At 42.7% G+C, this 20,055-nt stretch overlaps 1 protein-coding gene across 2 annotated transcripts in view; it reads right to left on the bottom strand.

Moving 5' to 3' along the window:
* The window catches only part of CPAMD8 (C3 and PZP like alpha-2-macroglobulin domain containing 8), a 153,704-nt gene that overhangs the window by 59,659 nt on the left and 73,990 nt on the right, over nucleotides 1-20,055 (bottom strand). For both annotated transcript variants that reach the window (XM_050933995.1, XM_050933996.1), the window contains 14 exons: nucleotides 15,034-15,199; nucleotides 14,827-14,879; nucleotides 14,196-14,213; nucleotides 13,479-13,533; nucleotides 13,212-13,325; nucleotides 11,129-11,213; nucleotides 7,963-8,071; nucleotides 7,254-7,481; nucleotides 6,902-7,072; nucleotides 6,278-6,406; nucleotides 3,755-3,944; nucleotides 1,737-1,909; nucleotides 1,476-1,625; nucleotides 1,185-1,346 (listed from right to left, as the gene is read on the bottom strand). In XM_050933995.1, coding sequence (XP_050789952.1) covers nucleotides 1,185-1,346; nucleotides 1,476-1,625; nucleotides 1,737-1,909; nucleotides 3,755-3,944; nucleotides 6,278-6,406; nucleotides 6,902-7,072; nucleotides 7,254-7,481; nucleotides 7,963-8,071; nucleotides 11,129-11,213; nucleotides 13,212-13,325; nucleotides 13,479-13,533; nucleotides 14,196-14,213; nucleotides 14,827-14,879; nucleotides 15,034-15,199 — 1,803 coding nt within the window. The remainder of the gene's footprint in view (nucleotides 1-1,184; nucleotides 1,347-1,475; nucleotides 1,626-1,736; nucleotides 1,910-3,754; nucleotides 3,945-6,277; nucleotides 6,407-6,901; nucleotides 7,073-7,253; nucleotides 7,482-7,962; nucleotides 8,072-11,128; nucleotides 11,214-13,211; nucleotides 13,326-13,478; nucleotides 13,534-14,195; nucleotides 14,214-14,826; nucleotides 14,880-15,033; nucleotides 15,200-20,055) is intronic.

Raw genomic sequence — 20,055 nt, 5'->3', positions numbered from 1 at the left:
CATACACCCTGGAGAGGAAAGAGGAGAGGAAGACAAGGAAGAACAGTTTAGGGAAAGAAAAACAAGAGTGGATTCCTCCAGAAACAGGTGTAAAGAAAGGAAAAACATGTTGGTGGATAGGGCAGGAGACAGTTGAGGGTAAGGACAGCACAACAAAAGCCATTAAACCAAGCATGTGGAAAGGAGACAAAAGGAGGAGGAAGTCAAGAGAGTTAGGATGACCACAGAGAGCAAGGAGCAGGATTTGGGGGAGGGAGATACATAGGTGCTGAAAACTAGGGTATTGGTTTGAAGTAGTTTCCATCATATACAAGGTTTACAGTTTGGTTCAATGGCTCTCAGCACACCCACTATACAATTTGTTCCAGCACCCCTGGAGGTAAAGGAATGAGAGCAGAGATATAGGCAAGGATGAGACTATGTGTAGCCATAATAGGGATGGCAGAAATGGGAACCCATGAGGCTGACAGTGGAGCCCCTTACAAAATTTAGATGATCTCTGTGAATGGTTTACACCAAGAACTGACTCCCCTGTCTAGAGACGGGTAGGATTTATCAGAATTTAATTTCTCTCTTCTTGTTCTATAGTGGGCAGAGTAGCACAGTCGGGCATGTTTTTATGAACAGGATCACATCTCATTATGTCAAGGGGCATGTACATTTCCCACCAGAAGTCATTATGGGGAATCATTATGCCATCACTCTAAGTCAGCAGGAGAATAGGCCCTAATAGACCTCATACTGATTAGTGCTTATCATGAGCAAGCTTATCTTAAAATATTTAGTTAGAAGATACCTATAGGTCTGCACCTTCATTCCTTTTCTAATTCAAACATTAGCAAACTTCAGGAAAAATTTTCTTAAAAAGACTCTCCTTTACAGAGCAGGAAGTTCTGCTAATTGTTACTGCCGCTCTCTTTCTAAGCATCCATATACATAGCACTCATTGCTATACTCTCTGTGGGTCAGATTTAAAAAAAAAAAGAAAAAAAAGATCAGCACTCAGCAGCTCCCATTATGACACTTGTGGCCCAGACCTAATGTACTGAGCTCTTTTGAAAGTCTGGCCTAAGATGCCAAATAATCTTATGCAAATGGAAGTGGTTGTTTTTTAACAATGTGACTGAATCACACAGACAGTTGACAGAGAAGTCAGAGCAAGAGCACAGATGAATGCTTCTTACTGTAAATGCAAAGCGGGCATCTTTGGTGATATCCCAGTGCCAGGGAAAGACAGAGGAGCGGCGGCGTCTGCGTGAGGACATGCCTGGCCACCAGAAATGCCCTTCTTCCTTGGGAGCCCCAAAGGCATCAGAAACATCATACTCTGCCAGTTCCTGGAAAACCTGAACAGAAAGGAGAGAAGTTGCCATCACATCCCTAAGTACACTGTGCTTCACTGCAGCTCCCTGTTCACTGAGTGGACAGGGGGGAGTGCAGGGAAAGAACAGATAGAGCCTTGAGCTCTATCTCACCTGGGAAGACGTCAGCTGAAAACCTGTCTTGAGAAGGTAGACGCTCTTATCCACCGTAGCAATGCAGACACAGCTTCCCTTCGCGGCTTTAACTTTGAGGTTCACAACATCACCAGGCCTTGTCTCATTTGCTGAAAGTGCCACTGAAACCTAGGTATTTAAATAAAACCCTCATTATCTCACACAATGTTCCAATGACAAAACTACAAAGAGTAACAAGAGAGGCCATCCTCTCCTCTTCACTGGCAGTGCTGCTGATACCTGGTTTTCAAAGGAGGACTTGACAGTGAATTGCAGACTGTCTGTGACCCCTTCTCCATTCTCCCTGACGTAATACACCAAGAGACGGCCCAGAGGAGCCATGCTGTGAGCCACCATGAAATGGAGGAAGGTCATGCAGACTTCAACCTCCGTTGCAGGGGGGTTGGTAGGTGCTAAATGACAAATTGTACAAAGCACATAGTTATTTGTCAAAGGCAGTGTCCCCCACCCACGAGTACTACCTGACCTGGTGTCCTCCCCTGCAGTGCCCATCTGCTATCAGGTTCAGCATCTGTCCATGTCCCATCTCAACATACTACCAGGCCAAGTGCTACCAGGCCCAGCATTCATCTGTGCTCCCTCTCATATCCACAACATCCCTCTGTGCCTCCTGCCCCATAAAAACGGCCATACTGAGTCAGACCAATGGTCCATCTAGCCCAGTATCCTGTCGTCCGGCAGTGGTCAATGCCAGATGCTTCAGAAGGAATGAACAGAACAGGGTGATTATTGAGTGATCCATCCCCTACTGTCCACTCCCAGCTTCTGGCAGTTACAGGCTAAGGACATCGAGAGCATGGGGTTGCATCCCTGAGCATCTTGGCTAATAGCCACTGACAAACTTATCTTCCATGAACTTATCTAATTCTTTTTTTAACCCAGCTATACTTATGGCCTTCACAACTTCCCCTGCTAACGAGTTCCACAGGTTGCCTGTGCATTGTGTGAAGAAATAATTCCTTATGTGTGTTTTAAACTTGCTGCCTATTAATTTCATCGGGTGACCCCTGGTTCTTGGGTTACATGAGCAAGTAAATAACACTTCCTTATCCACTTTTTCCACACCATTCATGATTTTTTAGACCTCTACCATATTCCCTGTTAGTCATCTCTTTTCCAAGCCAAAAAGTCCCAGTCTTTTTAGTCTCTCCTCATATGGAAGCTGTTTCATACCCCTAAATAATTTTTGCTGCCCTTCTCTTTACCTTTTCCAATTCTAATATATCTTTTTTGAGATAGAGTGATCAGAACTGCATCCAGTATTTAAGGTGGGGGTGTACCATGGATTTATATAGTGGAATTATGATATTTTCTGTCTTATTATACCTTTCCTAATGGTTTCTAATCTTGTTAGCTTTTTTGACTGCCACTGTATATTAAGCAGATGTTTTCAGAGACGTATCCATAACTCCAAGATCTCTTTCTTGAGTGGTACCAGGTAATTTAGTCCCCATCACTTTGTATGCATCATTGGGTCTATATTTTCCAATGTGCTTTACTTTGCATTTATTAAGACTGAGTTTCATCTGCCATTTTGATGCCCAGTCACCAAGTTTTGTGAAATCCCTCTGTAATTCTTTGCAGCCTGCTTTGGACTTAACTATCTTGAGTAATTTTGTATCCTCTGCAAATTTTGACACCTCACTGTTTACCCCTTTTTCCAGATCATTTATGAATATGTTAAACAGCACTGGTCCCAGTACAGATCCCTGGGGGACACCATGATTTACCTCTCTCCATTTTGAAAACCCCTCAGTGTTACACTTCCCCCATCCTGCCCTGAGCACTACCAAGCCCAGCATCTCTTTCCGCTCACATACTACCAGTGCCAGCATCCTTTTCCTAGCACCCCTCCATATCTCCAATTGCTACTAGGCCCAGCATTCCTGGTCACTTTCCACCCCAGCACTACCCAGGCCTGGTGTCCTTCCTTCCATCCGAGTGCTACCAGGCCTAGAAGTCCTATCCCTACCAGGCACAGCATATCCCATGCCCTAAGCGATATTAGGGTAAAAGCAGATTTACTATTTACAGTAAATGAACTTTATATGTCAAGGTGTCCATAAAATTTAATGTGCACCCTTCCACACATTCATTCTGTGCCCTTTAGCATGAGCAAGGAACAGCTAAGAGGCTTAACAATAAGCAGGTTTGTCTTCACTAAGAGGGAAGCCCTCATTCTAGATAAGGAGGAGGATTAGCACTTTTGTTGCCAGGGCAAGATTTTAGCTACTGACCTGTTCCTGGGAAATGAGTGACATGGATGTTCTTATCAAAGGGGAATGTGGCTCTTTTGCTCCTTTGCTGTGTGATGTTACCAGGCTGCAGCCCTGAAAGGACAATATTACCTCGCGATGCAACTTCGTAATGTAGAGTGAAATTACATGGACAGGTGGACTTCACTGCGATATGGGCCTCCTCTCCCACCTGGCAAAGAGACATAGTAGCCAGAGGTCAGGTTTGTTATAATGAACACTGCTGACCCTTTTTATTATCTGTAAAGCACGGAACAGCAGTTGGGGATCAGCATCACACACAAGACATGGCTCCTACCCCAAGGGAGAGACTATTACATTCACACTGAACAGTCTGGTGTATTCCCCCCATGACAAAGAGCACCTGTGGGCAGCACTTTGGTCCCTGGGAGTCTACAGGAGGATGAGGTGCAGGAGCTATATGGATTAGTGTAAGGAATAAAGGAATCTCTGGAAACCTGAGGTTTAAGGACTTTGGCACAGAGCAGCTGTCAGAATGGGTTGAATTTTAGACACTCTTTTACAAGGTTCAGATCTCACAAGGGGCAGGGAGGAGGTATAATATGGGCTCTGCTGTTTAATTGAGATTACACATGGTGATTACTGTAATGTGCAGATGCTAATTTATACACAACAGGCCTATCCTGAAACAAATCAGGAAAATCTGAAGTGGGAAGAAAGTTCATTTATGATGTTGACTTTATGAGCCACATGAAACAAACAGACATGAGGAGAGCTTCCCTTTCCCAGGCAGATACACCTAGTATCTGCAAGAGGTTTCAAAGCAGTGCACTTGTTTTCTGCACTGTCTCTGCACTTCCAGTAGGTGAAAAAGAGCAAGCTGTACCCTATCCAAGACTATCCAAGACTATTGTCCTTACAGGAATTCCCATGAGGGAGGGAGTTCTTTGAGGGTTTGCTGTCACCACGGCCATTCCCCACAGGACAGGTCAGCATCTTTTCAAGGCCAGGGAGTCACTGACTTGTCACTGGCTGACGGTGCCTTCTGTGGGGCAGAGGAGCACTTCATCAGCAGTACAAGCTTCTTCTTTTTGGGATTTGGGAACTAACACATGTTATTGCGACGCCATATTTCCCCCCACACAGAACCGTCTGCAGCTCCAGGCCAACCTCACCCATTTAAGGTACAAAATCATGTTCAATTAATGCTGAAAATGGACTAACAAACCTGAATCCCAATGAAATATTTTGAGAAGCCTCTCTCTTAAGTGCTAACAGTCCCACCTCCCTACTGCATGCACATGGTGCAAACCAAAACAGTGGTACAGGAAGTGAAAACCCCAAATGGTTAAATGCAGTGAAAATGCAGAAGGGTCCAAAGAGAAGAGCCTTATGATGTTAAATATTTGAGGCATTTAGAGTTCCTGAGAGCAAAATGATGAAACTGTTCATGAAAAAAATATGTAGTTAATTGGAACACCCAGTAAGAACTGGCAGAGCTGAAGAAATGGTTCCCACATCAGCTGGTCACACAGTTCCCTGCTTTCCCACAGCAGAATTAGTTCTAATCAGGTTATAACAAGAACAATGTGTTCAGATTAGTAGTGCATAATCCCCTTTCCATACCTCAGAAATCTTGTAAAAGTTAATTAGCCATTAAACTGCCATGAAATGCAATCATAAAACTCCCTTATTTGGCTACACTGACTCTGAAACTCAGCCTACTAGGCCTGCTGATTATATAGTAGTAGGTCAGATATATGGACCACCAGATCCCAAAGTACTTTACAAAGCATATATACAAACCCATCACTGACATGCAGCCTCTTCTGGGGTGGAGAGCAGCACTTCAATGGTAATCAGCACAACAAAAAGGATGAGAAATTCTGGCTATGGACAAATCTACTCTTAGTATACATATCATGAAAACTTTTACACACAGAAGGGAAACTCAGTTTTTAGGGTCTCCCCCCAAAAGTCACGACCCTCTCTAATAGAAAACTACAAGATGCTTGGTCCATTTACCTTTGGGAGGTAAAGGACTGAATTGATACTGCTGGGATTCAGACTCCTAATTCCAAGGAGACTAGACAGTTCCAATCTGGGAATTAGGTGATTAATTCATCCCACTCTGGCTTCACTTCAAATCAATTGGCATTTCTTGATTTGAACCAAAATCTTAATATCATTGTCATTTTTACTATACAATTCATACAGACTTTAGGGTGTGGGGAGCTAATTTGTGATCTGAGATCTAGAGTGCAGTGGGTCTCCACTGGGGATCAAAACTCTCTCTTCACCCATTTCTACACTTTTGGAAACATGGTACATTCTCAGCGGCAGGTAAGGCAGGCAGCACCTAGTAGTGAAGTAGGTCATGGTTAAAGATGGGTCAGTGTCTAAAGTGAAGCCTCTTAAGGTCTGCCATGGATACAATAATAGGCTATGGCCACCAGGTATATCTGGAAATACTTCATTAGGACAACAAGTATGAACGAGCCAAGAAATGCAGACGTAGCATAATGTAACATTAAGCTGTCTTACCTGGAAAGGCTTGTCTGGTGCCTGGAGCTGGATATGGCACTTGCTAGGTGAGTACCAGCTGCTGATAGACAAGTAGTTTGGCAGATATTGGTCCCCTGCAGGTTTCCCATCAATTGCTGTCACTTTGGTCTTAAGAAAAAATGCATCTGAATGTTATTCACACATAGAATGCAGGGCTCCTGTCCCTTCCTATCATGCAGTTCTCACCACCACTCTCATTCCAGACACTGCCCCCTCCCACTTTCTCTCACTCACTTTCTACTGAGATGTTTGAAACATTTTTAACGCCACTCTGTATTTGATCTACTTAGGGCAGACAACTCTATCCTGTTATTATTATTATCATCAGTTCTATCGGCAACATGGGGTTGGATAAATATTCACTACAGTTCAAAGGTGAAAGTTTAAGTCTGAGCTAAAAAGCTTCCCAGTGTCACTACAGAGACAAGGTGGGTGAGGTAATATCTTTTACTGTTGGTGAAAGAGACAAGCTTTCAAGCTCACACAGAGCACTTCTTCAGGTCACTGACTGATTTCCCATTTTTAGCACCAATTCACAAAGTGCACGTTTGACAAGATTAGCTCTATTAAAACCCATTAATCCAATAAAGAGCTTTTACCCACCTCCAGCCAGACATACTGGGCAGCTGTAGGAATAGAGGGGATTTCAAACTCCACTAAGCCACTTCTGGATACCAGTTCACTTGTGTAAACGTTATCCTTTGGAGTTAACTCAGCTTTGATTCGAATTGTGACCCCGTCAGCAGGGCTCCCATCAGGGTAAGTGACTTCTACCTAAACAGTCATTTTATTAATAAAACAAGCCATTTCATGTTATTAGCAATTCCATATAGTTATAAAACTCAGCACCAGATAAAAGGAACATCTCAGCACATGGTGTATAACACATTAGGATAAATTGCACATATACCCTTTTTATCAACCACCCTGAGTGTCCCCATATCTCCAAGCTTACCTTCCCTTTGTAGGGTAGGCCAGGTTTGAACTGCTTCCTAGTATCCTTAGTATACTTGATGTCAATCAGCTGTTTCTGAACAGGCGTTGAGTCATCAAATGTGACCTGCTTGCTCCCATCAGAACTGGTCACAGTAGCCCAAATATTGACCGTGCCTCGGAAATGCTCTGGGACATCAGCTGGCATCATGTCTCTCACACACACATCGAAAACAGCAGAGCCATCAATCTATCAGCCAGGCCGGGAAAGGAAAACATTACTCACCATGTGCAGTTAAAAAAGTGTTTCTGGTCAAATACAGAACATGGGGCTTGATTTCTTTAGGGGGCGATGGGGTATTTCTTTGTTTTATTTTAAAGGGTCTTGGGTATGGGGACACATTCCCTAAAGGAGAAAACAACCAGCAACATATTTTGTGTGTTCTTCATCCATAATCTGTGATAACACCGACCCAACCTCCATCACGCCCACACGTTCTTCCCATCAGTATACTCTAAAACACCTAGCACTATCTCATTAAACACCCCTCTTCCAAATATTGACACAATCAGATAACATGTGAAATACTCTAGTATTTTTAGTATGTAGAGCTCAGGTAACACATTTAGGCCCGGATTCTGCATTGCTGAATCAAAGGAAGCTCTGGTATTGACATCAAAGGGTGCAGACCAGGCCTTTCTATTGCAGCTGATTTAATGATCCCCCTCACCTCTATGGTTTTGAGGACAGGGTGTCCCACTTCATGCCGGTAGTACCCCACTCCATTTATAGTCATGTTGACAGTTAACTTTCCTGTCACTGGTTTCCCAAACGTGTATCTGAAATAGAAGAAGCAAGATAATGAAAACCTCAGATTGGCTCCTCTCTATTTTCTTGATTAACCCAAGCGGGAGCCACAATGCCTGCATACCTAGAACTCAGAAAATAAAAGCCACCTCAAGAGGCTATTTCTAAATGCCAATTGTTAATATCTCAGTGAAAGTTTTTACTAGAAACTTCCAAACAGTTGATCTAAACTAAACTAGACTGACAACAGAAAGATCCTGTCTCCAGCTTTGCAGGCTTCTGTACAGAGGCATCCAAACTAACAGAGACGATCTGACTTGAAAGTCAGATTAATCTCAGGCTCCATCTGTTTTCGGATTTTTTTTAACTCAGCACAATCCTCTTCTAATTTCTATATTTTCTTTTTTCTGTTGCAAAAAAAAAATCAGCATGTAGGCTCCTCCCCAATACAAACATTTCATGTTCATTCTGAGAAGAACAGACAGCTACTTTTAAAAGTTTCAGTGGAAACAACTCTTTTTCAAATTTAAATACCAACATCTGCAATTCAGACATAGCAGTCTTACGCCAGCACAATGATGAGAACCAGAAAGTGAAACGGAGCAGTCTAGGAGCGCTCTCCCAGATAGAGTGAAATGCAAAAAATAAACAAAACGCAGAAATGGTGGAAAGTGCATTCAATGTTATAATAATTTAAACATGAAATGATTTAAAGAACAAAGATGAAGACTTTTTTTTCCATACCACACAACTTTTAGCTTGAAAAGGTATCCCTTTAAGAGGAAAGTTTATCTGTGCTTAGATGAAAATTTTCTTTCTTTGAGCAATAAGGTCTAGGGATTTGTTACAATGGGTACACCAGCCTGCTTGTAGTTTGAGGGCAGAACTAGACCTGTCAGTCACTGGCAGCAGGGGACTGTCCCACCCACAGGAGTTTTGCTCTGACTTCATTGAGACAAGTCACAGTCAGGATAATTCTATTCTACTTTTCTAAATTACAGATGACTCAAAGAAAGGAAATTTTTAAGTAAGCACAGATAAATGTTTCTATCTTCATTGTGCTAAACGCCATAGATCCGTTACAATGGAATTTTCACAGCAGTGTACCACTAGAACGGGCAACAGGATTATCTTTTAAATATGGACTGCCAAAATTAGGTATATTATATACTGCATCTTCCCCTGGACAGTTAGGCAAGAAGACTTCTGCAGAAAAAGGGCACTGGCTAAAGACTGGATGATCAATATGTAACATTTCGTTAATTGTTGGCAACATGGCTGCCTAGCAAATCTCATGACAAGAGATATGACTCTTCTGCCCTCAGACTGTCAGTATTCCCAGGTCCCACAGTGCAGACTTTGATGCTTGACAAAAAAAGAGTATTTCTTGCATTTACTTTGGGAATGAATGCTATGACAGTTGTGAGGACTACCTCTCTGAATTAAGAGTACAATACTGGTCTCATCTGGGAGTGCACAACTCCATAAACTCATCCGATTGCAAATAAATAGTTAATTGGTAGTCCACTTTAATGGATAGGAAGTATATGATACCTCCCACAATGATTCAATTGAGAAAGTGCTGTAAGGACCAGAATGAGGTTCCAAAGTTGTGCTTTATAACTTTGGAAGTGCTGGAATCAGGATAGGTCTCCTAAGAGGGTATTTAATATCAGGTTTTGCACAAAACTTTATTTTCTTGAACATAATGAGAATGTTATAGTATAGAGATGTGACCTTTTGTTTGAATGTCCTCAAGTATCCATATTAGAGGCCTCTTGGAGGAATCCAAGGTTACGTTTCATTTGTCCAATATGGTACTTTTTTATTTGCTGACTTATTTCCTTCTAGAGTCCAAGAGTGATAATCAGTTCATCCCTATATCTATTTTGAATCTAATTTACATATTGCAATAGCAAACTTCCTCTTTGAGGCAGAGACACTGAAAGATCCAATCTTAAGTTAGTCAGGTCATAGAGAACTACAGCCTCTTCAGGCAGAAGGGCATAAATAAACAAACAGTGTCAATCCCTTCTTTCTTTCCTATCTTTTATATGGTCCTGGAGAGAAGCAGCAAAGGTGGGGAGGTATATAGCAGAGATCTTGCCCAGCTTTGGAGAGATCATCCCTTACCTCATATCTTAGGTCCTGACATATGGAGAGGCCACAGGGCACTTTATTGTTGTTTGCAGATACCAGAAATCAATCACCAGTCAATCACAATTACTTACAATAAATGAGGATACTTCTGGTTGCAGCTTCCACTCTGTTTAATCCAACTTCTGTCATGAAAGCCTTGGTGTTCTTCCAACACCTGCTAAGGGGGTGAGGTAGGAGACACAGACCATTCATTTTACCTTTGCCTTCCTCAGCCTCACTTGCTCTCTGAAGCCTGCAGGGGCACCAGCTGCCTCAAACACCTCAGAAGTGGAAACAGAGCTGAGGGGAACATCTACGCAAATAACAAATGCAATCCTGGGACATGACTAGGAATTAGATGGACATATTATTGAGCCTAACCATTAGTCAGAAATTTGAAATAAAGTTTGGAATTTCCCTCAGAAAAGCTCTTCAGCTGGGAAGGATGGATAAGCCACCAGTGGCTGGGGAAGCAGATAAGACTGCAAGGAACTTCAGGAGGTGAGGCATTCCTGTGCTGGCAGTGACTGACTGGTCTGGTTTTGCCCCCAAACTGCAAGAAGGCTGAAGTACCCATTGTAATGGATCTGTGGACCTTAGCATGATGAAGAATTGCTATGGTGCTAAACCAAACATTACAGCAGCTTCCTCTTCCTCCAGAGACCTTATGCATGAAGGAGTCACTCAACACACAGTACAGCATACAATCAGAGATGTGTATGCAATGGAGGAATTAGAAACTTTATTACAGAAGCCAGGAGACTACGGGTACCTGAGCATCACATTCAAATGTGCAGTGACAGGAAAATCATCTGACAATGCTCTGAAGTCATGCTGGAACATTTGGGGGATGAGACACATGCTCCCTCTGAGCGCAGATGACTGCATTATCCCACAGCTACACTGCAACCTAATAAAATATGGGACTGTATCTGTAACATACCCCCTACCTGGCATGGACAGTTCCCTTTTCACAAGTCGCAAGATCTCGGATATAGAGAGGTGGGTCAATCAATAGCTCAAATTTTGGTAACACTAAAATGGAGCAAAAAAGAGAAGAGTTGTTTTACAAACATCTTAGAATCCAGGATGGACTAATAGCTATATATCTTTGACAAGATCCCTTCTGGTGGTTGGAGCACTGCAGGCAAGGTGAAGACGCACAGCCTTGAATAGAGAACGAAAGCAACATATCAATATCAGCTGATGCATCAAACCAGAATCCTACTAGCAATGTGCTATTAAGTAACCATTCCCTAAAATGAGTTAGTGATCAGCTGCCCCACATCCATACATCATGTTCCCATATGGAGGATCTGAGCTACAGAACTGAACCCAAAACTTCATTTAGGAGCTGGGTGACAGGCACAATGTTTCGCTTCTTGGAGTGAGGGGCAGGAGCACCTTGCATTACCTGCAGTACCTCCCACCGCCATTTCAGGAATAGGTCTGATGATGAGCACAGTATAAATACCTCAGTGGACAGGGTCAGATATTGCACATGGGGACCTGCGGGGAACAATCCCCATTTCTCACCAGCCAAAGGGACTTTGAGATAGGGCAGGGCGCCTTAAGAGCAAAAATAAGAGAGGGGCGATGATTAGGAATTCTGAGGGTCCCAAGAGGGGATCTGGTGAAGGAAGGAAAAAACTTAGTGACTGACTTAAAATAACTTTAACTGTTTTTCCAAAATAAAGTGAAGTCTTTGTTACCTAAATACATAGATTGTGCCACATGAGGATGAATATAAACCCCTTTATATTATAAAAGATATCAACTGTAGCGGGGTGGTCACCTGCTCCTGCCCTGAAGAGCTTGAAATCAGCCCTGGGAGAGGGCTGAGACAGCAAGGGCGCTGCTGCTAGGAAAGCAGCAAGCCTCGGTGGATTGGGGAAACAGCCACAGCTGTGGCCATGCCCCAGTCAGGCCACAGCTGGCCTGTATAAAAAGGGCAGTGGGCCAGGAGCAACAGTCTCCCTCTAGCTGAGGAGAGAGATGGACCTAGCTGCCTGAGTGCTAAAGGGTACTGAAGCAGGGCTGTGGAAAGGCCAGAGGAGCCGGGGAGCTCCGAGCCAGAAACTCCCCAGGCTGCAGGGCCTTGTACAAGGTCCCTGGAGGTACTGGGTTGTAGAGAAAGGCAGCAGGTCCAAAAACCTCTTGCCTGTGATGAGTGGCTTATACTGCAGTCTGCCCCAGGAAGCAGGGGCTAGTTGGTGACTGGCAGTAGCCTATGACTGAGGTGAGGTGGGGATGAGGGTGGGAGTTCCCCGGGGAGGGGAGACCCTAAGACTGAGGGGTTACTGCCAGGGACAAACACCCCGGGTTTGCAAGGGGCACCAAGGGGCAGCAGGTTTAAAACAAACAAAAGGAAGTTCTTCTTCATGCAGTGCACAGTCAACTTGTGGAACTCCTTACCTGAGGAGGTTGTGAAGGCTAGGACTATAACAGTGTTCAAAAGGGAACTGGATAAATTAATGGTGGTTAAGTCCATAAATGGCTATTAGCCAGGATGGGTAAGGAATGGTGTCCCTAGCCTCTGTTTGTCAGAAGATGGAGATGGATGGCAGGAGAGAGATCACTTGATCATTGCTGTTAGGTTCACTCCCTCTGCGGCACCTGGCATTAGCCACTGTCAGAAGACAGGATACTGGGCTAGATGGACCTTTGGTCTGACCCGGTACGACTGTTCTTATGTTCTTATGTTAAGTCCTGGGAGGGACACAGGGGCCAAGCGGTGGCAGGACACTGGCCTGCAGAGGGTGCGCCAATAGCTGGAAAAGAACTAATTCCCAGATGACCAGCAGGAGGCGCTGCAGGGATGAGTCGCTGCACTGCTACATCAGCTAAGAGTTTGGTTAAATTTCCAGGGTCCATTTCCTGCCACATGTTATATCTGACAGGAATTTTTTCTTCTGGAATTTTTGATACATCATTTCTTGATTATTTCAGCTCAAATAAAAAATATTTCATAGTGTCAGTATTCTGAATATTTTTGGGATTATGATCACAGTTGACTTGCAGGCAATAACTCACCATATTTCTGAACTTCAAAGGATTTGTTGTATGCATGCCCTTGCATTTCAGCAAAAATAAACCACTCGCCAAATACTGGCTGATCAGACAAAGGGAAACTCATATTTACAATACCTAGGAGAGAAGAAAAGACACTGTGAGCCCTCTCTGAGTATCAGACAATCTCTGTAAACCTTTATTTCAATAAAAAAACCCAAAAGGCAGAAATTAATGTTAGCTAGCAGAGGAAAATAAAGTTATGCTAAACTGTAACAGGCAGAAATTTACCACAACAAAATGGCTTCAGATTGCTCCATTCTATCATCCGAGACCCCCGAGGATCCTAAAAAATGGTTTAGGACAAAAGACATTATCACAAAAAAGGTAAATTTCACTAGTACTTTTAACTGTCAGCCTGCAACAAACAATTTCACTTTCACACAAATAATTAGCATCAATCTTCTAAAAAACAATAATAATCCATGGCTTGGGATATTTTGTGTCAGCACTAAAGCTAGTCAGTCAGTTAACAAAAGTACACACCATGGGGTCAGCTCTTCCATTTCTTGTCAGATAAAGAAATTAGTTAAAAGAGGATGGTCAAAAAAAAGAGTCCCTCATTCCTGTCAAAACAAAGAAAAAAGGGAGAGGGGTATATGAGCAATCTAGCAAAATCTCTCCATCTCCATGCATTTCAAATGAATCCATTACCATAAGTCTGGGTGCAAAGATAATCATATTACCCCAGCCAGGTGCAGCATAGGAATGTATCTGCACAAGGAAAAGGAGAGAGATGGGTAAAGTTGTTATATTCATAAACCCCAGTGGATGCAACCAATTTGTTCAGTTTTCCCTTGAAGAGGCATTTATGGGAAAACATTTCTGAACTCCAAGCAGAGATGGTGATGATAGATTTGGCAGAGAATGAACTTGTGACCTGCTCCCTTCAGAGAGGCCTCAGTGACCCTGTGTAATGATGCCACTTACTAAATGGTGGATACTCACGACTATATAGGCTTCAATCTGAAAGAAACAAAGAATAAAAACAGCCATGAGACAAAGCTGTATTCTTCTATCTCGTGAGGAGCTGTGAGGTTAGCATAAGCAGGGTATGCCACAGAGCTTCTGGCCCCTGCATGTTGGTGCAGAAGGGACACGTAATATCCTCTCATGTGAAAGAGCAGTTTGGTCAAACAACCATTTCACTCAAACATCTGACTTGAAAACTGGCCCTTCAGACCTCTGGTTAAGTGACTGATCCTGGCCTCTGGGTGCTCCCGTAATATCAGTTTCAAAGTGCTAGTCCCTCAAACACTCCTCCTCCACAGCTGCTTTGGCCTAATTATGTTTTATTTCACTACAGTATTACACCTACACAAAGCAATTAAAGATTATCACTTACTTCTACCCTTTGGCTACAATGTTGTGACCAAATTCAGAAACTAAACATAAAACTACAACATCCTAGCAAACACATTTATTGTAACAACCCATAGTAGGAGATACCAGAGCAATTGAAGATGAAGGGAACAGCCACTCACTATATTGCTGTGTAACTCCATGTAGGTGTGTGATAAACAGGAAATGCTGAACACTTTACAACATTTTACAATGGGAAGGAAAACTATTCACTTACCTTCTCATTGATCGGTCGCAGGTCAGAAGTGACCGTAAACAGGTTTATCAGCACTATAAAGGGAGAAAAGGGAAAATTAATTAATCATCAGAGCTAGTACTCAACAAGAGTTGTGGTCTCAGGGATTATTCTTAAAAGTTCTCATCTAAGTATTAAAGTTTTTGCATGCAAAAGTGGAAACTCTGAGGTTCACAGAGGCTACTTTACCTTTCTGCTTGGGTTTATAGACAGGCTTGTCAGTCTGGATGAACACCGATGTCCCTTTGCTATCTATGGTTACTGTGGTATAGTTATGAAAGATGTAACCTTCCTCCGTTAAGTGCCGGTTTCCCCAAACTTTTAAATGTGCTTGTCCACGAAGCCCTGAAGGCACCTAGAAAAGAGTCCATGAGGTGGGGAAGAAACAGGACTTGAAGAGTCTTCGTGCTTACAGTGGAGAACATAGAATCATAGAATTGGAAGAGGCCTCGAGAGGTCATCTAGTCCAGTCCCTTGCACTCAAGGCAGGACTAACTAAGCATTATCATGGTTTATTCATGTCAAAGCCGCAGCAGCAAAACTAATACAAACAAATTACCACCCCATCTAAAGATGAAGGGAAGAGACACCCACTAAATCTGTGTGTAACTGTGTGTGTGTGCGTGGTCAGTAGAAAATGCAAAACACAGACATTTTAGAGTTATAAGGCAAGCTTTAAGAGAGGCATAGTTATGTCAGTATCATAACATGAAGCCCTCTCTCCTTTCCTCCATCACCCAAAGCAAAGCAGTCTCTGACCTGCCTATGCATCTTCTGTTGACCTGAACTCCTCAAATTCTAGCTAAACAGGTTCAGGAACCAAGCAGTGAAATCTTCTAACAGTTTAAGACAGTGGTTCTCAAACTTTTGTACTGGTGACCCATTTCACATAGCAAGTCTCTGAGTGCAATCCCTCTTATAAATTAAAAACACTTTTTTATATATTTAACATCATTATAAATGCTGGAAGCAAAGTGAGGCTTGGGGTGGAGGCTCGCGATCCCCCATGTAATAATCTCACGACCCCCTGAGGGGTCCTGACTCCCAGTTTGAGAACCCCTGGTTTAAGATCTTTACCCTGTTCTTAAAATTAGGGTTACATTGATGTTTAAAAAAAAGCCCATTATAATGGTGTGCAACTTCCAGGAGCAGGATAAAGGGAGAGGTGACCCAATAGAGCAGGTAAATACAAGTAAGGTCACATGTGCACTAGAGACCATCTCTGAAGACATTTGAAGAGCACACCCTTTCCTTATCATACAAGGCCAGATTCTATGGTTGGTGTTAACACATCTTGGGACCCAGCAGTGATCAGAAAGGAAGAACACTTTTTATGTTCTTAATAGGAGAACTGAACAGAGTTTGAATACAATGGGACAATTTTATTATTTTACTTTTTCAAGTGACTCATAACACCCCCATGACCTTGCCTACATTGTGCATTAACATTACTTACTACATTCTGGGGTGTATTAACAGGAATGTCTTGTGGAAGATTCAGGAGGTAATTGTTCCACTTTACTCAACACTGGTGAGGCCTCAGCTGGAGTATTATGTTCAATTCTGGGCACCACACTTTATGAAAGAGGTGGATAAATTGGAGACAGACCAGAGGAGAACATCAAAAATGATAAAAAAATTTAGAATACCTGACCTGTGAGAAAAGGCTAAAAAAACTGGGTATGTTTATTCTTGAGAAAAGAAGACAATGGGGAACTTCATAAAAGTCTTCAAATACATTAAGGGCTATTATAAAGAGAATGGTGATCAATTGTTCTCCATATCCACTGAAGGTAGGACAAGAAGAAAAGGAGTTAATGTGCAGCAAGGGAGACTTAGATTTAATATTAGGAAAAACATTCTAACTATAAGGTTAGTTAAACTCTGGAACAGGCTTCCAAGAGAAGTTGTGGAATCCCTGTCATTGGAGGTTTTTAAGAATAGACTGGAGAAACACCTGGCAGGGATGGTCTGGGTATTTTTGGTCTTGCTTCAGTTCGTGGGGCTGGACTTGATAACCTCTTGAGGTCTCTTCCTGTCAGGGCCGGCTCCAGGCACCAGCTTAGCAAGCACGTGCTTGGGGCAGCCACTCCAGAGAGCTATTCGGCGGAGGGTCTCACTCCCAGTCAGAGCGAAGGACCTCCAGCTGAATTGCCGCAGATCGCCATCGCGGCTTTTTTTTTTTTGGCTGCTTGGGGCGGCAAAACACCTGGAGCTGGCTCTGCTTCCTGCCCTACATTTCTATTCTATTTCTGGTGAGCACATTTGACTAATAAAGCTACAGCATGCTGAACATGGATCCACAAACAGAACTACTATTGCTGTCAGTGGGAAAGTCAAGGCAGATGGCAACCCATCACCAAATGCCAGAATAAATAAGTGAACCCTAAAAATAAATTGAGTTGAAGAAGCCAGCTGCTGCCAATCTAGAGATTCTAGCACTGAACTCCAGCACCACCCTTTCAGCAATAAAAATCAGTGCTTCACTACAGACCGCACGTACTCCTAACAAGACAAACTAAGGTAAAGGATATCCCACCATCCAAATAAACCTCTCAGCAATCGTTGAAGGAATAATCATGGTCCATAAAAGGAAACTGTGTCAAAAGGAATGGTAATCAATGACATCATAGACCAATTCAGGTGGCTTTGGACTTCTCTAGATCTCAGATAGGTTGCCATTCTCCTTGCCAAAGCACTACCACCATACCCCAAAAATCAGACAGAAAGTCTAATAAATCTGAATTTCCTCAGCATATCAAGGATAATTTGAGCTTGGAAAGAAAAATCTGCCCTAAAGGAAACAGATTAATGCAGAATAGCAAGACAAAGCCCAAAGGAGATACATTGGATTGAGGAAACAACAAGACTTTAGAGGAGACAGCAGGAAATGTACAAGATTTCAGAAGACATCGGACCTTGCAAAAACAATTTATTCATAAAGAAACAAAACCTAAACCTTGATATTTTAAAGCTGGGAGAGGAAGGATGGTCTTTTGGTCAAGGCATTGGACTGACCCTCTCTGTGACTTAGGGAACTAAGGCACAGACTCAGTGACTTGTCCTATCTGTAAATTGTGGAAACAGTAATTCCTTTCTCCCACTCTTTGTTTATTTTCTCTATTTAGATTGTAAGCACTTTGCGGCAGAGACTGTCTCTAACTATGTAATAAACAGTGTTTAGTACAATGGGGTCCCAATGTGCAACTATGAAAAAAAATCATCTTTCTCAGGTCCTCTGTGTCGTTATTTTGTTATCCAGAAACAATTTTAGTGTTTGTTTCACACATTTGGTACAGAGATGAGAGGCTATTTTATTCAATGACATAATTACTATTTGCAATGTCAAGTCAGGCTTTTTTGGGGAGCAGTATTTACTAGTTTTCCCTCAGTGTCCCCTGAAACGTGGCTGGCCATCACTGCTCTCCCGATCAAACGCAGGGCAAATGCATTTAGATTGTGGAAAGGGAGTGTAATCCATGGTCTGAATGAGTTCTCCCATGCCATCTATTAATGAATTGGAGGAAAAGACCTCAGGAGCAGACAGTATTTGCACAGACACATTTACCGTGCCAAGGTGATCAGCAGACAGACCTGCTTTCCCAAAGTGATCAATTTTGGCTGTTTTGGGTTAAAATTCACTTTAGTCTTGAACACAGAGGTAATTAAATATTATTATCCCTAATAGGCAGCAGAAGTATACTTACATGCCCTAATTGAGGAGTCACCCTAACTTAACCTCACTTGCTAAGCAGGGGGGAGTGATGCCAAATCCAAGTGAAAGTCAGAGCGGTTGGGGACAGATGTTACTACTTTAGGGTATAGACTCTGTTTAAAAAGTGTCCTAAATACCATTAGATCCTTTACTTCTGACATTTAAAGACAGAACTGATCAGAGTCAAATAGAGTTCCTGTGTCTGCTCAGAGATCATTAGAACTGAAATCGCTGATGAATGGGTAGAAGGGGACAGTGTGTAACAAAAAACAATGCAGAGGCTATAGCAATAACAAGTTTCCTCACTACTTGGTGAAATCACTAAGAGCTGTCTAAGTGGTGGAACACAAGACCATTGCATTGCGGCTAGAGGCAGAGGCAGTAGCAAGTGGGAAGCAGAGAGCAGCAGCAAGCGATGACAGAGACAGTGGTGAGTAGCAGCAAAGATGGCAGAGACAACAACAGCCGGAAGAAGTAACATTGCTCAACCCCCTTACAGGGAGGTGAACCCCTGTGAACAAACCCTGAATTCTAGGATTTTTACTTCAAACAACCAACTGTGAGTGGGTGCAGCAGAGGAAAAGCGGAGTGGTGTGTTAAAGGATCATTTACACATCAGACTTCAACATCATAAGATGGAAAACGGAAGCAAAGGACGACTCCCCAAGATACTGTGGGGTAAGTGTGAGATTGTGGTTTGCATACTTCTGAAACATTGTTCTGGTGTTTTCCCAAATTAATGCTGAGTTCCTTCTCCCTTTTAATAAGTTTTCTTTTATTATACACAGACACAGTACTTGTGAGTAGGCAAGAATTGCCTCTTAGAGGCACCTAGTGGTGGTGTTTGGTTTTCCCAGATTTCTGGGTGGAGGTTCAAAAGCCAGGCCTGTTTTGTAACGTTAAGAGGAACCACTAGATACTGAAATCAGCCCTTGTTTCTGTTGACACCACTTGATAGAAGGGTTACAGAAGTTTCACACTCACCACAGATGAAAGTGATCACGTATAAAAGAGTGAGACTCAGCCACACAACCAAGTTAAACATTTTATGCTCCTCAGAAATTGAGAGATTATCTGGATGCTTGCTAGCACTCTGGGATATACCTCAAGTTTTTTACATAGGGAAATAATTATGCATATTGTAAAGTATATGGCATTACTGAAAGAAATGACCCACATTTGCACACTCACTCCATTTAAAATTATCCCTTTGTTTCAAACATACAACCCAAATACACAACAATGAACTATCTTTAGATAAAAACACAAATATTAAAAAATCTGTCAGAGTGACATTATGATACCAGATCAAGACAATTTAAAAGCGAAAAGGAGTGCGACAAAATTCCTCCTTTACCTTGGTGGGTCCTGCACCTATTGGTGGATTTGCTCACCTCAGTGATCTTCCCCTCTGGTGGAACCCACAGTCTGGGTCAACTCCTCCTGTGTCTAATCAGGAGTTGCGAGGTTTGGGGGGGAACCCGGGCCCGCCCTCT

This window comes from Gopherus flavomarginatus, chromosome 24 (genome assembly GCF_025201925.1).
Source record: "Gopherus flavomarginatus isolate rGopFla2 chromosome 24, rGopFla2.mat.asm, whole genome shotgun sequence".
NCBI lineage: Eukaryota > Metazoa > Chordata > Testudines > Testudinidae > Gopherus > Gopherus flavomarginatus.
Note: the sequence above shows the minus strand (reverse complement) of the source record. Positions and strands in the feature narration are given on the sequence as shown.